Source organism: Quercus lobata, chromosome 12, assembly GCF_001633185.2.
Source record: "Quercus lobata isolate SW786 chromosome 12, ValleyOak3.0 Primary Assembly, whole genome shotgun sequence".
NCBI classification, from domain to species: Eukaryota; Viridiplantae; Streptophyta; class Magnoliopsida; order Fagales; family Fagaceae; genus Quercus; species Quercus lobata.
Window position 1 is genome coordinate 19,069,032 of NC_044915.1, and position 16,918 is coordinate 19,085,949.

Sequence of the window (16,918 nt, forward strand, 5' to 3'; positions counted from 1 at the left end):
AACTTATTGTGTGAAAGTCTAAATTTGTACTTCCCAGGAATCGTGTTATGTTGATATGTCTTCATCAAGTGGTAATTTCTCGGGTTCATGTGGACATATGTGTAATGAGCAGACTTGTGTTTTGAGAACAAGTTTGAGTTTGTACAATTTTGGGAGGAGGTTCTTGGGTTGTAGCCGTTATAAGGTTGGTCCTAAGTGTCCTTTCTTTATTTGGATTGATAACCCAATCTGTCCTCGTGGGAATGGCATTGCACCTTTGGCTCTAGAGAAGATGTCTAGGCTTCAGAGTGCTCTCCAACTTGCCAATGAGAGGGAAATGACAGCTCTGGAAACGGCAGAAGAAGCTAGGAAAATGGCAGAAAAGGCTCTTGAAGAGGAAGCCAAAGCCAAGGAGAGGGAGAGAAAGGCTCGAGCTGTCTGTGCAAAAACTAAGGAAAAAGCCATGTTTGCTGAAGAGAAGCAGAGAATGTGGAAGTCTGCATGCATTTTGTCATGGATCTTTTTTGTTATTGTTATGTTGTTGTGTTTTGACTCAATTGAGTTCTCTGGAGTGAAGAGACCTAGATTGTTGCCCTGAAGTAGTTAATTGGTTAGATGAATTTGTATTGTAATAGCACTACCCTACTGATGTAATGTTTTGATGTGTCAATGAATGAAGAATTGGTCAATTATTGAGTATTTTGTGCATATCATAACAATCATTCAATGAAAGAAATATTGGTCATGCCACTAGTCTGTGGGCATATAATGAAAGAAGTATTGGTCAATTATCAATGACCTGTGCATACCATAACAACCATTCCACAATAAAAACTTCCATACACTATATTAGAAAAATATACTTGGACACAATCTGTAGTAGCAATAAATAAACTTCCATATAATTTGGTTTGGACAAATATTGTTTCATACAGTTACCTGCGCATACCATAACAACCATTCCACAATAACAACTTCCATACAATCTATATTGGAAAAATCTACTTGGACACAATCTGTAGTAGCAATAAATAAACTTTCATATAATCTAGTTTGGACAAATATTGTTCCATACAAACTATAATACCACAACTTCCATATAACAATCTAGAGTGTATTGTACCTTAATTACAAAAAAGCACATTCCAAGGCCAGCTACATATATATATATATATATATATACACACATCTATACACATACATATAATTGCTCAAAACAAGGTGATTGTTTTTTACACTAATTGATAATTACAAAAAGTCAACAGTGGTCTTCACAAAAAAACAAAAAGGCCCACATGTTCCCACTAGCTTTACTCCCAATGCTGGCATGCGTACCCACTAGCTTCATTCATTTCTTGCCTTTACTCTTTCCTCTTTCCACCCACTGAATTCATTTTTGGTGGCCTTTGTGCAGCAAGCTGTCCTCTAGTCCTCACACCACCAGTGCTCCTATTTGCATGTGAAAGCTACAAAATAAAAAATAGATCCACTTGATAAAAAATATCCCAGTCTACACAACCATCCAGGAAAGAGAAAGAGGTTACTCAACTAAGTTACCTGTGAAGAACTTAGTATCCCAGGTCTCCCTAGGTGTGTGAAACTCTGGCTGTGAGGAAGAGAACCATCCTGTACTCTTGTGAGATGGCCTAGGTTAATTTCCTTACTGTGAGGATGAAGGCTGAGTGGTAGACATCATGTTGTAGGTCTGGGTAGGTTGCTGGGATGGTGGCTGGGGTGCAGGCTGAGGTGCAGGCACCCCTCCCCTTGCCTGCAACAAACCCAGTTTCAATACAGTGTTTATTGTAAGTTTAAAACAAGTTTTTTTTTTTTTTTTTGCCATTTGAATCCTAATTACTTATAGCTTTTTCTCTTTGAAGTCTCTGTCTCCACTGCCATGGTGTCTCCCCAGTGATGCCAGCCTTGCACCCTTTTGAGTTATGCCTTTCCTTTTTACATTTCCCACATCTTATAGGTCTGTTCAGCCTACTTGCTTTGTAAGGGTTCCTAGGCTCATCAGAAGCTCTCTTGCTTTGCTTGGGTGGTCTGCCTAGTGGTTTGTATATGTGAGGTGCCAGGGGAGCAGGCTGTCCAGTCTTAGCCTTTTCTGACAGGCCAGACATGGGAGGAAGTACCTCCTTGTATATCTCCATATAAGTTTCTTTGAAGTAGCATGGGTAGGTATGGTCTTTTGGTGTCTCAATGTTTATATAAATGGCTGTTATGGCATGTTTGCAGGGAATGCCATTTAAATCCCAAGACCTACAGCTACATGTCTTCTTCACCAAATCAACTATATGCCTCTCATACTGACTGCCTACCTCATAAAGGAAATTGCCAGCTGGGGTAGCACTAAATGGCTTACTTTCAACCTTCAATTTCTCCAACCTATCTTGTATGCTTGGACACAACTTTCTAGTATACTTCTGTATCCCTTCCCTTTTTGTGTAAAGCCTAGTCATAAGTCTAACCCTAATCCACTCCAACATTGCCAAGATAGGCTTGTCCCTAGACTTCAATATCATTGCATTAAAAGACTCATTCAAATTATTTACCAAACAATCTGTTAAGGCCCTAGTAGTGAAGTGTGACCTTGTCCATTGTGCAGGTGCAATGTTTGCAAGATACTCATATGCCTTTTCATCAAAATCCCTTATGTACTGCATGCATCTCTCAAACTCCCTTACTGTTGTGGCAGCAACACACCTCTACAATGCGTCCTTTAGCTCCAATCCCTTGTGATCAACTTTGAAATTATTGTAGATGTGTTTCACATAGTATCTATGCTCCAAGTAGGGAATAATGTCTCTATTGCAGGTATAAGCCCCTGTAAATAAGCAAACAAACAAATAAAACAAGTTAGTTCAGCAAACAAAGTAAACTATTCAAGTGTAATTGAACAAAACAAAACTTGCATACCTTTTGCCTATCAGAAATGAAGACCAATTGAAGCTCCTCTGGCCTCCCTATATCATCAACAAAAATTTCCAAAAACCATATCCAAGACTCCTTAGTTTCTTGTTCCATAACAGCCATGGCTACTGGAAAAATGTTGTCATTTGCATTCTTGGTAGTGGCAGATAAGATTTGCCCACCAAATCTGTGCTTTATGTGACAACCATCTAAACCTATAAATGACCTGCATCCACCTAAAAATCCTACGTTCTGAGCATTGAACCTAACATACATCCTTTTAAATTTTGGCTGGGAAGTCTCATCAGCCATTTCTGTCTGCAGTATAACCCTACTCCCCTTGTCTACAGTGGTTATCATTTGTGCATAATACCTAAGGACACCATATTGCAGTTGCTCATCTCCATTTATCAAATCCTTTGTCTTTCTCTTTGACCTATACACTTGGTTTACACTTAGGTCAACAGATAAATTTTGCATCACATGGTTGTGTACACCACTCACCTCCCAATTTGGATTTTTGCTAAAATCCTCAATGAATCTCTTAGCAACATAAGCTAATATTGCTTGGCTATTTTTAAAAGACTTGGGGCAAGTACAGTCATCAGTCAAGGTCTTAATTTAAAATGTTAGCTCTCCACTTATTTAAGATGCATAACATCTCCACCCACACCCATTCTTGTAGTGAACTGATATTTTGGTCCTCTCATTAAGCTTGAATTTGATGTCAATAGGTTTTTTGATTGCATACTCCCTCAAAGCAGCTCTGAACACCTTTGCATTAGGAAACTTCATCTCCTTCTTCAATACAACATTTCTCATGTCACTTTTAGCATTAAACTCTACTTGCTCAGGTACCTGCTCATCATCAGACCCATCCATGCTTACTAGGACATCTTCAAGGGTTGGCTCAGCCCACTCAGGGTCTGCATGGAATGCATTGCTTGATTCTGGGGTTGTGTGGGGTGCATTGCTTGATTCTGGGGCTGTATTGGGAGCAGAACCTTGTGGAGCTGAGTTTTGAGCACATGGTTGTGGAGCTGAGTTTTGAGTAGCAAATATATCATCACCAAAGTCATCCCCCTCTAGGCCTTCATTTAGCCAATCATCATCATCATCATCTCCTTCAACATTCTGTTCTTCATCTCTTGCACCAATCTCAACATCCTCAACATCTTCTTCTTCATCATTCTCATCATCATTCTCATCATCTTTATCATAATCACTATCCAAATCTATTTCATCCCTTACTGCATCACCACCTAAACCACCTACATCACCACTTACATCACCACCTACACCATCTGCCGCTCCCCCTCCATCACCACCTACACTACCATCTGCCACTCCCCATCCATCAGGATACTCAATTGCTAGTGGCTCCACATCTATGTCAGTATATATTATGATTTTTTCAGCAGGCCATGCCCTATGAAGGGTAGTCATGTTTAGGACATCTACATCTATTTCTATGTCTCTTAAATCATCCTGTAGATCACCTTCAGGAAGTAAATACTTATATCTATTGTGTTCTTTAGGAGCACCAACTAAATGGCATAAATCCCGAATTTCAAAGAAACTCTACTTGTCAGGGTCAATCTCTGTCAGTAAACGTACAGACCCACCCATATATTGAATGATTGGCTTCTCCACAAAACATCCCCTAACATGAATTTCAATGTCAAATGTGAAGTCAACCATCTGCAATTAAAATAAGTAGTTTGTTTACACACTGACATGCAGAAAATGACAAGAAGCCAAAAGAGACAATAAGCCAACAAATTGACAACAAGACAACAACACACGGACAAAGGATCACATAAAGCACATACAAAACCAGATTCCCAACAAATTCATAAGGACCACACTACCCACAGTTCACAAACAAGTGCAATCATTGACAAATAAACTTGATTCTTTCAGGTATATGCATTATATAAACAACCATAGCAATACATTAGCTACATCCTAAGCGATTCTACATATAAATAGCAAAATGCACATTTAACATACAAAAAAAATTTTAATGTGCAGATGAACAGCAAAACCTAACTACGTGGGTGGGTCATGATAAAAAATGACATCAAGAACCCAAATGCAGATGAACAACAGTCACATATACCTTGCCTAGCTTTGATGATGCAAAACAAGTGTTTTCTCCCTCTCTAGACGCTCTAAACCACGAAGAACAAGCTGATCGCACCTTGGGTCTCTCTCTCGAAAAGTGTTTGAGTTTTGGGTGTTTTGATTTGCGTTATGTTCTGTTTTGGGGTTAAAAGGTGTTTTTGTAACGGCAGAGACCGAGGTGGGTTACGGAGAGTGACGGAAACATACCTCAGGTGGGTTAAGTGATACTTTTCAAACTACGGGTAGGCAAAGTGATTTTCGCCCAAACCACAGGTGGGTTATGTGTAATTATCCCTAAAAAAAAACTAAAACAAATTTTTTGAGATAAGGTTTAAAAACCTAGTTCATCAAGGATTGGAAGGTTGAGGAGGCATTGGTTAAGCCAAATGGCATTACCAAGAACTCATAATGCCCTTCATGTGTTCTGAAGTTTGTTTTGGTTATATCTTCCTCCTTCATCCTGATTTGATGGTATCCTAATCTTAAATCAAGCTTGGAAAAGACAATTGCTCTATTCAACTCATCTACCAGCTCATCAATGACTAGAATTGGAAACTTATCCTTCACAGTGATGTTGTCCAATGCCCTATAGTCAATGCACATCCTCAGAGATCCATCTGCCTTCCTTACTAATAAGACAGGTAAAGCAAAAGGACTGGTGTTGTTTCTAATTGACCCAACAGTCAATAGCTCTCTCACAATCTTCTCAATTTCATTCTTTTAATAGAAAGGGTATCTATAGGGTTTCTGGCATACTGGTTGAGAGCCCTCCATGAGAGTGATTTGATGTTCATAACCCCTCATAGGTGGTAAACAAGTAGGAGTTTCAAAAACCTCTCTAAATTCCTGCAATAACAACTCCACTTCTGCAGGTACACTATCTTTCAACACCACATCAGCTGTAGGAGTGATTTGAAGCAGTAAGCCCTTCCTCACTGATCCCTTAAGCAACTGATTACAATCCATGAAGGAAGTGCCTAAAAAGGGACTTGAACCCTGCTGCAAAACCTGTTGATCCTTGTAATGGAATTTCATAGTCAACAATTGAAAATCCCAGTGTATTACACCTAAGGTGCTTAACCACTGAGTGCCCAACATAGCATCACAGCCTCCCAATGCCAAAACATGAAATTGCACACAAAATTCCACTCCTTGCACACACACTAGTACACTACAAAAACCTTGAGTTCTCACCACAGTACCATTAGCCACCTTAACTTCCAAAATTCTTGAAACATCAACCTTTAACTATAAACTAGAGACCACTAATGCATCCACAAAATTATGAGTACTACCTGTGTCAACCAGTAACACTAACCCACTGTCATTAATCTTTCCTCTAACCCTCATAGTGCCTGGTGTAAGAGTTCTAGTTAAAGCATACAATGTAATTCCCACATCTTCTTCCTGTTCAATTGGTTTATTAAGATCACTGCCCACTTCCTCATCCACCTCAGTAATTTGCACTCCAAATTGCAACCTAGGTATTATATCAATCCCCTCTAAAAGAAACAGTTTAACATTTTTACACTTATGCCCAGACCCCCATTTTTCATCACAATTATAACACAACCCTTTCTTTCTCCTTTCATCCATTTGAGCAGGAGTAATTCTCTTAATTGGTATTTTTGGTTTAGTATCTAACACTACATTACTCTTAGGTAGACCAAGAATTGAAGTGTTACTTGATTCTGGATGACTCATTATGCTTTTTCTGTTGCTCCACACATATTCTTCTTGAATCTTGGCTAATCCAAAATCTTCATTCAAGGATTGAGGATTGAGCATTCTTACAGGTAACCTTATTTCATCCCTTAAACCACTCAAGAAGTAGCTGAGCCTATATAAAGGAGAAAGGCCTTTGACTTTGTTAGACAGCTTCAAATTCTGCCTTATACAAAGCCACAGTTGAAGTTTGCCTCATCCTAGTCAGCACCTTGTTGAGGTCCAAAAAATCACAACACTCAAGCCCAAAGAAATAAGCACAAGGGGCCATGGAAAAATGAAAAGAAATGGTAAGCCCAAAAGGCTTGAAGCCCAAAAACATAAAGAAAAAAAAGAAGCCCGGAAGCTTATGATAAAAGAAAGAAGAAAAAGAAAAGAAGCCCAGATTAGAAGATTGAAAAATTATCAGCGTAAAAAGAAAGCTGAGTCGGCATTCTCAGAGGCTACCAAAGGCTCAGGATTCCCGAGGCGTGTAGCACAGTCAAGAAAGGATTAAGACAGCTCAAAGGAAAAGCCAAAAGAATACAAGAAACAGATGATGGATACGTCCTTCTCAGGTACCAGAGATCCGGCAAGAAAAGAAGAAAACCTGGAGTGACTTCTCATAGCGCAAGTGGACGGTACCCGGGGAACTAGAATGAAGGGCTATAAAAAAGGGAGTAGTAGCAAAGGACTTTCGAACCGGTAGAGTGGGATTCCGCCCATTTGAGAAAAAAGATAAAGAAGAAGGACGGCCAAAAGTTGAATCGTGAAGAATGTGACATCAGTGCACTCTGAAATAGATAGTCAGCCATGGACTTTCGAATAAACAACACTAAAAGGAAAAAAAGAATAAAGAACAGGGAAAACTGAACCTTCTTGGCAATGGGCACAAAACAGGCTCTGGTACCCAGTTGGCAAAACAAGGGAATCAATAGTTCCCCGGGACTCCAAAATAACACTATAAAAAGGGGGGAAGGATTGCAAAGAAGGACATAGAGGGAAAAATTACAACAAAATCATTGAGAAAGTTCTGTCGAGAAGAAAACTTAGAGAAATTAGTAAATTATCTCTCTATATTCCAGAAACAGCCACTATAGCACATACTCGGATTCAAAAAGAATCAAACTTTGCAAGTCTTAGAGGCTTGAATAGCCATCTAAGACTGTAATTTTTGAGCTTACTTGAACCTTGTATCATGTCTTAGTGAGCACACTGTAATCATAATAAAGAAAATTCAATGAAGTATTTCTTATTGATTTGAGGATCCCTAACCATTACCTTGTATATTTACTGTTTGCTTTGCATTATTTTTACTATTTTGATTGTTGATTCAATACAAATATCCCTGTGCACCACTTGATTCTTAAACAGCCCTTTAGCTGCGGTGAATCAAGGCCCAGTCCACCAAACCATAATCATTTGGCCCAGGATCCTTGGGCCTGTGTGCTAAAGAAAAAGCACTCTCACATTTTGGCGACTTCATTGGAGACTGGGTAAAGAAGAGGGAAGAAGTAATCCCTTCGCAGAGCATGCCTCCAAGACAAAGGAAGAGTAAAGGTACTAATATGCCACCTGCGGCCTCTGAGCCTGTGGGAGAAAATGAGGTAGCTTCCAGACAGAGAGGCGAGGTACCCTTGGTAGAGCAGGAGGTCGTGTCAGGACAAAGGCACGCAAGGCAGGAACCAGACGCCATGGCTCCGATGACAGCGATGTTGAAGGATCTGGAGCAAGAAGTTCGCATTCTCAAAGAAAGTAGGACACAGGAAATCAGAGATAATGTTCCTTTTGTTGGTAACCAAGATAGAACTCAACTAGAAGGAGGGTCAGCAGTGGGAGGGAGAACTAACCCCCAGTACTTAACACTGGCAAATGTCAGTGCCCTCCTGGAGCAAGAAAGGGAAAAACTTTCGGGGATCCCCAAGCAATTCTCTCGGGATCCCCCGTTCCCTCCAGAACTTCTTGGCAAGCCATACCCCAAGGGGTATGAACCCCTAAAGTTCCATCCTTTTGACGAAAGAAATGGAAGCGCTGTGGAACATGTGAGTAGGTTCATTCACACTATGGGCCTCTACGTAGGAGACAGAGAACTATGTCTAAGAGAATTTGCTAAATCCTTAGTGGATAGAGCATACACTTGGTACACCACGCTGAGATCTGGGTCCATTAAAACCTGGGATGAAATGATGGAGAGAATCTGTGCTAAGTATTACCTCGGTGAGGACAAGATCACTTTCCAAAACCTCCAGATGGTAAGACAGAGGCCTGGGGAGGGTCCCATCCAGTTCATTAAAAGGTTTGAAGATGTGTCCCTAGATTGCTATGGGGACCATGAAAAAAAAGAACTTGTAGAAACTTGTATATCCAACATGCTTTTTGATTACAGACTCAACCTCGAAAATCTATGCATCGCACAGTTTGCTGACCTGTTACAGAGAACTAGAAGGACAGCACAAACTATAAGGACAAAAAGGATGCCAGTATCCCAAGCCATGACAGCATCAGTGGGAGAGAAAAGGAAGAGACTTGACGGGAAGGTGTTCGAGGAACCACTAGTGATCCTATGTACAGCTGAGGAGTTAAACCATGTCCTAGACAAATTGATCGGAGATGGAGTTGTTAAGCCATTTACTATGTCCAGGCCGCCAACTGAAGAAGAAAGGAAGAACCCTTTGTTTTGCAGGCCATAATTATGTCAAGCATTCAACCAAGGATTGTTGGACCCTCCGTAGACTCTTCCATAAAAAGCTAAGAGAAGGAACCCTGGAGCTTACTCAGAAGGAGCCAGAAGTGCAGAGGAACCCCTTGCCTAACCACAAAGGGAAAGGGATGGTAGCGGTAGTAATCCATGGGAACTCGACAGAAGCGGGAGAATCTGAAGGATCCTTCCATCCAAGCACAGTCAGGACCCTCCAGAAGAATCCCAAGTTTAGGTCACTATTCAACCAACTGGGATTTGGACCAGAAGCAAGAGGGTGGCCACAGAGTCTCTCATAAGCATAGCAGCAGATTCAGGAATGGGATGCTTCACAGCAGAGTCACATGTTAGTCGAGCTTTCATAGAGACAACCAATGCAATAACTTTCATCGATGAGGACATGGAGGTTGAGCATCCTGACCACCATTGGCCCCTTTATTTAATGGCCACTATAAATGGTGTCCAAGTTAGAAGAGCATTGGTGGACATAGGGGCATCACTCAACCTCATAGCCTTGAGTACCTTAGAAGCTATGGGCCTAGTTGACAGAAGGATCCTGGGGGTTCCCATGGAGATAATAGGATTTGGAGGGTTGGTGGAATCAACTGAAGGGTACGTGCAGCTGGCCTTGAGAGTAGGACCAATAGTGGCCCTGACAAGGTTTCATGTAATTAATGCAGAGGTATCCTACCATGTACTATTGGGACGCCCATGGCTCCATAAACACTGCCTTATTCCGTCTACGTACCATCAGTGCATTAAAGGGAGATTGAACGGGAGGCCCGTGAGGATCCCTGCCAACCGCAACCCTTTCAGCCAGGGAGAAGTGAACTTTGCAGAAATAATGTTTTACGATGAGCTAGAGCCAGATGATGAAAGCCCCACGCTAGGTACTCCAGGAGCACTTATCTTGGAAGAAGAAGAAGAAGGAGGAAAGGGCATCCATGATCTGAGAAACCTTCTGGAAAGAAAAAGGCAAAAGAGGGAGCTCAGCTCTTCAGGATCCCGAGAATGTGTGGTGGTGCGAGAACTCGAGGGAAGGTTGATTTATCACTTGTGAAGGTGCGCGGGGACTTGAATGTATCACGCAGAAAGGTCCCAGACCATCAGGTTACATGATGGCCCAAGAGGAAATCCCAGAGGAACTAGTCAAGGAAGCCCAGATTTAGCCTGAGGAAGAACTAAAGGAAATAAATTTGGGAGCTGAGCTGGGATCCCAGAAGCCTATCTTTATTAGTAGTCAGCTGATGGCACAAGAAAGGGAGCAATTGGTGGCCTTACTCCAGAAGTATAGAGATGTGTTCGTATGGACCTATGATGAAATGCTTGGTTTAGACCCGGAATTGGTAGTTCATTCTCTTAACGTGGACCTAGGAATAAGACCAGTAGTTCAGCCGGCTAAGGTCTTTCACACCGAGGTAGAAGCTCAGATAATTCAAGAAGTCAAAAAGCTGCTAATGGCTGGTTTTATCAAACCCATCCAGCACCCCAAATGACTCTCTAACATAGTACCTGTGAAAAAGAAAAATGGTCAGATCCGTTGCTGTGTGGACTTTCGCAACCTGAATAAGGCATGTCCAAAAGATGAGTTCCCCTTGCCCAATATCGACCTCCTTGTAGATTCAGTTGCAGGAAGCTCTATGTTCTCGTTTATGGATGGGTACAATGGGTACAACCAAATTCGCATGGCTACCAAAGATGCAGAGAAAACGGCATTTAGAACTCCAATCGAAAATTTTTATTACACTGTAATACCTTTTGGTCTAAAACATGCGGGGGCTACGTATCAACGAACCATGATAGCTATCTTTCATGACATGATGCATGAGGAGATGGAAGATTACGTAGATGATATTGTGGTCAAATCAAAAACTAGGATAGGACACCTTTGGGTACTTGAGCAAGTTTTCGAAAGATGCAGGAAGTACAAATTACGCATAAACCCCATGAAATGTGCCTTCGGGGTGTCTGCTGGAAAGTTCCTTGGGTTTCTGGTACATCATAAAGGCATAAGTGTAGATCCAACCAAAGTCACAGCCATTGCCACAATGAAGAGACCGACAACGGTGAGGGAGCTCAAAAGTTTCCTAGGAAGGGTCTCCTATATTAGGAGATTTGTGCCTGGGTTAGCTTCAGTCACGGGTTTATCCAAATTATTTAAAAAGGGGAACTGAGTTCACCCGGGGATTGGAACAACAGGAGGCCTTCCAAAGGATTCAGCAAATCATGAATCATCTGCCCACCCTCCAAGCACCAGTGCGTGGGCGACCTCTGTTGCTGTACTTAGCATCAAACTCCCAGGCAATAGGAGCCTTGCTAGCACAGGAAGATAACTATGGGAGCGAGCAACCTATTTATTATGTAAGCAGGACACTTAAAGACACCAAGACCAGGTACCCCAGAATAGAGAAAGCTTGCCTAGTAATTATCTACGCGTCCCAGAGGCTGAAAAGGTATTTCTCAGCTCACTAGATCCTTTTGGTGACTAAGTCCCACCCCATAAAGGCACTCCTGCACCAGCCCCTTCTCACGGGAAGGATAGCACAATGACTGGTCCTGTTCTCTCAATATGACATAGGCATCAGGACCCCCAAGGCTGTCAAAAGCCAAGCCATAGCAGATCTGCTAGCTTAGTTCCCAAGAAAGGAAGAAAGCCCACTGAGTGAAGAAATCCCGGGTGAGGTGGCAGTGGCAGAGATCCCAGGAAAGAAATGGACAATGAGATTCGATGGGTTAGCTACAACAACTTCAAATGGGGTAGGAGTCGTACTAAGCTGTGAGAATGGGGACACTATACCCTTGTTGATGCGAACCTCAATAGACACGCTTTGAGACCCAACAAAAATATTGGAATATGTTGCGAACCTCAATCGACACGCTTTGAGACCTAACAAAAATATTGGAATACTTGCCCAAGAAAGCTAAAATTCAGATTTTGATAGAAAACCCTGACCCAACGTTTATAAGTAAAACGCGAAGCAAAGGTATAAGTAGCACCTTAACCCAATGATTATAATTGAATCACGAACCAAAGGTATAAAGTTTGAACGCCACAAGGAAGAATCCCTGATAAGTTCACAGTTCTTGAAGAACCAAAAGAAGAGCAAAGCCTCACCTTTTCTGATTTTTATTCAATAAATTATGAAAAACCTTTACAGACTTAGATGACTATTTAAGGGCTCCATAAAACTTGACAGATAAGAAAATATATTCTAAAATAACTCCTAATTGATACCTAATCATATCAGGAATAAAGTTTGACCTAAAAAGCATTAAATGCACCTAAAAACAAAGAAATAAATTACCTAAACCTAAAATAACGTTTTTTACATAAAAATACCAAAAATAATAAATTACAATAATTAAATAGTAAATTGTGTCCTACATCAGACCCCTCCTCTTGAAACAAACTCGTCCTCGAGTTCATCTTTGAAATCTGAAATCTTCCGCTCCAAATAAACAAATACTTCGAATGCTTTAATAACTTGATCCGGTTCTGAAACTTGAATCCTTCATAAAGTGTAGCATAAAATTTCTTCTCTTCTACTTTCAATTTACTTGCAACATCAATTAACAAAGGGTTGATAATAAAATTAAAATTTTCTACTCCAAGAAAATCAACATATTGTATAGTCATCTTCAACAAATCAACTGAGACTTGAGAATTGTGAGTTGTGGACTCATCATCATATTTGACCTCAATTGAATCTTCCACAATGTTCTCAATAATTACCATCTCTTTTTTTTTTTTCTTTTTTTTTTCACTTTTTTTTTTTTTTTGGAGCTTGGTGCACGATTTTGACCTAGTGCACGTCACAAAATAAGAACAAGGAATAAAGAACACAAAAGGAACAAGATAGGATGATAGCAAGAAACAAAAGATAAAAGGGATAGAAAACTGATTTTAGAACCTGTGCTCTGATACCAAATGATGCGAACCTCAATAGACACGCTTTGAGACCCAACAAAAATATTGGAATACTTGCCCAAGAAAGCTAAAATTCAGATTTTGATAGAAAACCCTGACCCAAAGTTTATAAGTGAAACGCGAACCAAAGGTATAAGTAGAACCTTGACCCAATGATTATAATTGAATCACGAACCAAATGTATAAAGTTTGAACACCACAAGGAAGAATCACTGATAAGTTCACAGTTCTTGAAGAACCAAAAGAAGAGCAAAGCCTTACCTTTTTCAAATTTTTATAGATAAAACTTGTGAGGTTTATTTTCTTTGGTTCTTTGAAGAATTACTCGAACTTATCGGGAATTCCCATGGCGTTCATCTCGACTTATCAAACGGAATTTCCACCACCATTTGTGGCGTCTTCCTTATACCGAGGTTCTTGTTTGTCATAAACAACGGGTCGAGGTCTCCCATTTGAATCTGTCCATAGAACGATTTTGGGTTCCCTTTCGTTGTTGGGTCTCGTTATTCTTGATGGGGTTCACATCACTTGTCTTTCAAGCTTGGGTTCTCATACTCTAATAATGCAATCAAATATGAGGCGTACTTGACCGGGCTGACTATAGCACTCAGTATAGGAGTAAAGCATATGAGAGTATTGGGAGACTCCAATCTTGTAGTTTCCTAGGTGAAAGGTGACTTTGCGCTAAGAGAACAAAGTTTAGTAGCCTATAAGACTTAGGCGCAAAGGCTGGAGCTGGAATTCCAGACTTTAGCATAGAGTATACTCAAAGAAGTGAAAATAGGTTTGCTGATGCATTTGCCATCCTGGGATCCCAAATACCATTCAAAGGAAGGGACACACTGGTAATGATAGGAAAGTAAGAACATTCTATCATAAGGATCCTCCAAGAGATGTATCCCGGAGAGTCCAAGCAGTGGGACTGGAGGAGTGAAGTCAAAGAAAAAATGAAAAAGGCAGGACCCGGAGGGAACATCAAAGAACTGAAGGATTACACTCTGATAGAAGGGGAATTGTACAGAAGGCTGCCTGGAGGAATCCTATCCAGGTGTATCAACGAGAATGAAGGAAAGTTGAGGCTAGAAGAACTACACACCCAAGCCTGTGGGATCGTAAAAAAGATCAGCCTATATAGGAGAATGCAACGCATGGGATACTACTAGCCGAATATGAACAAAGAGGCAGTAACTATACAGGAAAAATGTCAAAAGTGTTGGCTTGCGATAGATAAGGAAGAAAGCTATGCTGTGTTTGTTGCAGAAGATTGGAGAATTCCCTTCATAGAATACTAGGCTCAAGGGATCCTACCAACTGGCAGGACACTAGCCCACCAGCTTAAGAAACTTGCAGACAGGTACTTCTTGCAGAACGGGATCCTATTCAAAAGGAGATACAATGGGGATCCTCTAAGATGCCTGGTGCCAAGAGAAGCTAGAGAAGTAGTCAGGGAAGTCCATTCTGATGATTGTGGGAGTTACCTGGGAAAAAGAAGACTCTATAAACATCTATTACTATTGGGATATTATTGGCCAACGATGAAAAGGGATTTCGAAGAGCTAGTCAAAACCTGCCATGCCTGTCAAGTCCTTGGAGATGCGATCCATATTCACCCAAATGTGTTGCAAGATACGACGACACGATGGCCTTTTCACACTTGGGGGCTCGATCTCATAGGGCCTATAAACCCTCCATCCAATGGTTACATATGGATCTTAGCAGCCACAGAGTGCTTTACAAAATGGGTAAAGGCCACCCTTTTGAAAAAAGCCATTGGAGCAGCTGTAGTAAATTTCATTTGAGAACATATCATTGCAAGGTTCGGGATCCCCAGGAGATTGATCAATGGCAACAGAACCCTATTCATAAACAAAGACATGAAGGGGTTGACTGAGGCATATTACATCAAGCATGGAAGGTTTACTCATACTACCCACAAGGAAACGGCCAAGCTGAGGCCACTAATAAGGTGATGTTTGAAGATCCTTAAAAAGATGAAGTACGAGTATGGAGAGAAATGGAGTGACCATTTGGCAGATGTACTTTGGGCATGCAGGAGCTCTGTAAAGACAGCCACAGGATTTTCGCCATTTTCCATAGTTTATGGAATAGAAGCTATCAGCCCTGTGGAATTAGTTGTTCCTACACCAAGAGTGGTCCTCGAAGAAAGCCAAGAAGAAACTGAGGACGCAAACAATGAAAGGAGGTTGGCAGATCTAGAAGGGGTAGAAGAAGAAAGAGAGTTAGCCAAGAAAAGAAGCCAAAGGTACCAGCAAAGAATGAATAAAGTATATGCACAAGTAGTACACCCAAGAACTTTCATTGAGGGGCAGCTGGTACTAAGGATGGCAGAACACGTAAGGAGGAACCTTTCGGGGCCCTCCAAATTTGCCCTAAAATGGGTATTACTACCTTACAAAAGAAGATGGGACAGTCCTGACAGAACCCATAAATAGGAAATGGTTGAAACAGTACTACGCATAAGAAAGAAGGGGTCTTAGTACACCAGGATCCTTTTGCCAACTCCACAACTCGCTAAGTGTTTTTCTTTTATCATTTCTTCGCTTTTGTTATGAATTCTTGTTTAAATGATTTTGTTCAGGAACCTATGATAGAATGACACTCTGTGGTCTGTACTATCTTTAATGGCTTTTCCTATGTTCCTTAAATGATGACCGTATTTTAATTCAATGAAGTTTTCTTTTTCCTTTAGCCTTTAAGTCCTAAATATTGCAAAGTCCAAGTTTGGACAAAATTGAGGAAGGATATCTGGGTAAAATATATATATAAATAAATACCTTTTGACACATGACCTAGGATCCACCTCACAGATGATTTCAAATACCCCACAGATAGTTTCAAGTGCATGGTTTAGGATCACAGGCAAAAGTAAGTGCCCAGGATACATAGCCTAGCACTTGACAAAAAGGGGACCTGTCAAGTTCATGAACTGGGACCATATCTATATAAAAAAAAATATATGAAAAAAAAAGGGAGGGGATACCCAATGTACCCAGTTTAGTACTTGTGTAACAAAGTAACCACCGGGTACCTGATCCAGGACCTACAATAAGGCTTGTAGGAACTATGGCCCAGGACTCAGTAAGAAAAAGAGAAAAGAGGGGAAAGAAAAGCAATGTATCAAAGGGAAACAAGAAAATTCACATGCTATTAAGGAAAATTAGAAGCAGTTTTGGAACACAATCACTGAGAAAAAATTTTAAAACGCAAAGTAGTCTTGAAACACAAACACAGATCTATGCACAAAAAAAAGAAAGTAGTGTTCAAGCAAAAGAAAAAATAGAAACTTATACAACCCCAAATTGTTTATACACATCTAAAAAGGGAGAGGGGAAAAGCTAGGAAATGAGGCCGGCCAACAGGGAACCATCTGGAGAAATAGCAGGCACAGCTGAAGAAGAAAGAACTCTCTGCCTTTTGACCTTCAAATCTTGCAAAGCCTTGTGAGCACGAGCCAAAGCTTCCTCAGCAGCGGCAATCTCAACATCTATACTCTTGGAAGCCTGCCTCTGGAATAGCATGCGGGCTAGTAGGCACAAATGATCCAGCAAGAA

At 40.8% G+C, this 16,918-nt stretch overlaps 1 protein-coding gene across 1 annotated transcript; it reads right to left on the reverse strand.

The window, feature by feature from the left end:
* Positions 1-1,340: 1,340 nt before the first annotated feature.
* On the reverse strand, positions 1,341-2,642 carry LOC115970348. The gene is made up of 3 exons (XM_031089993.1): positions 1,835-2,642; positions 1,644-1,747; positions 1,341-1,445 (listed from the first exon to the last, which is right to left on the reverse strand). The coding sequence occupies exons 1-3, from the start codon at positions 2,640-2,642 to the stop codon at positions 1,341-1,343; spliced, it is 1,017 nt and encodes a 338-aa protein (XP_030945853.1).
* Positions 2,643-16,918: the final 14,276 nt, after the last annotated feature.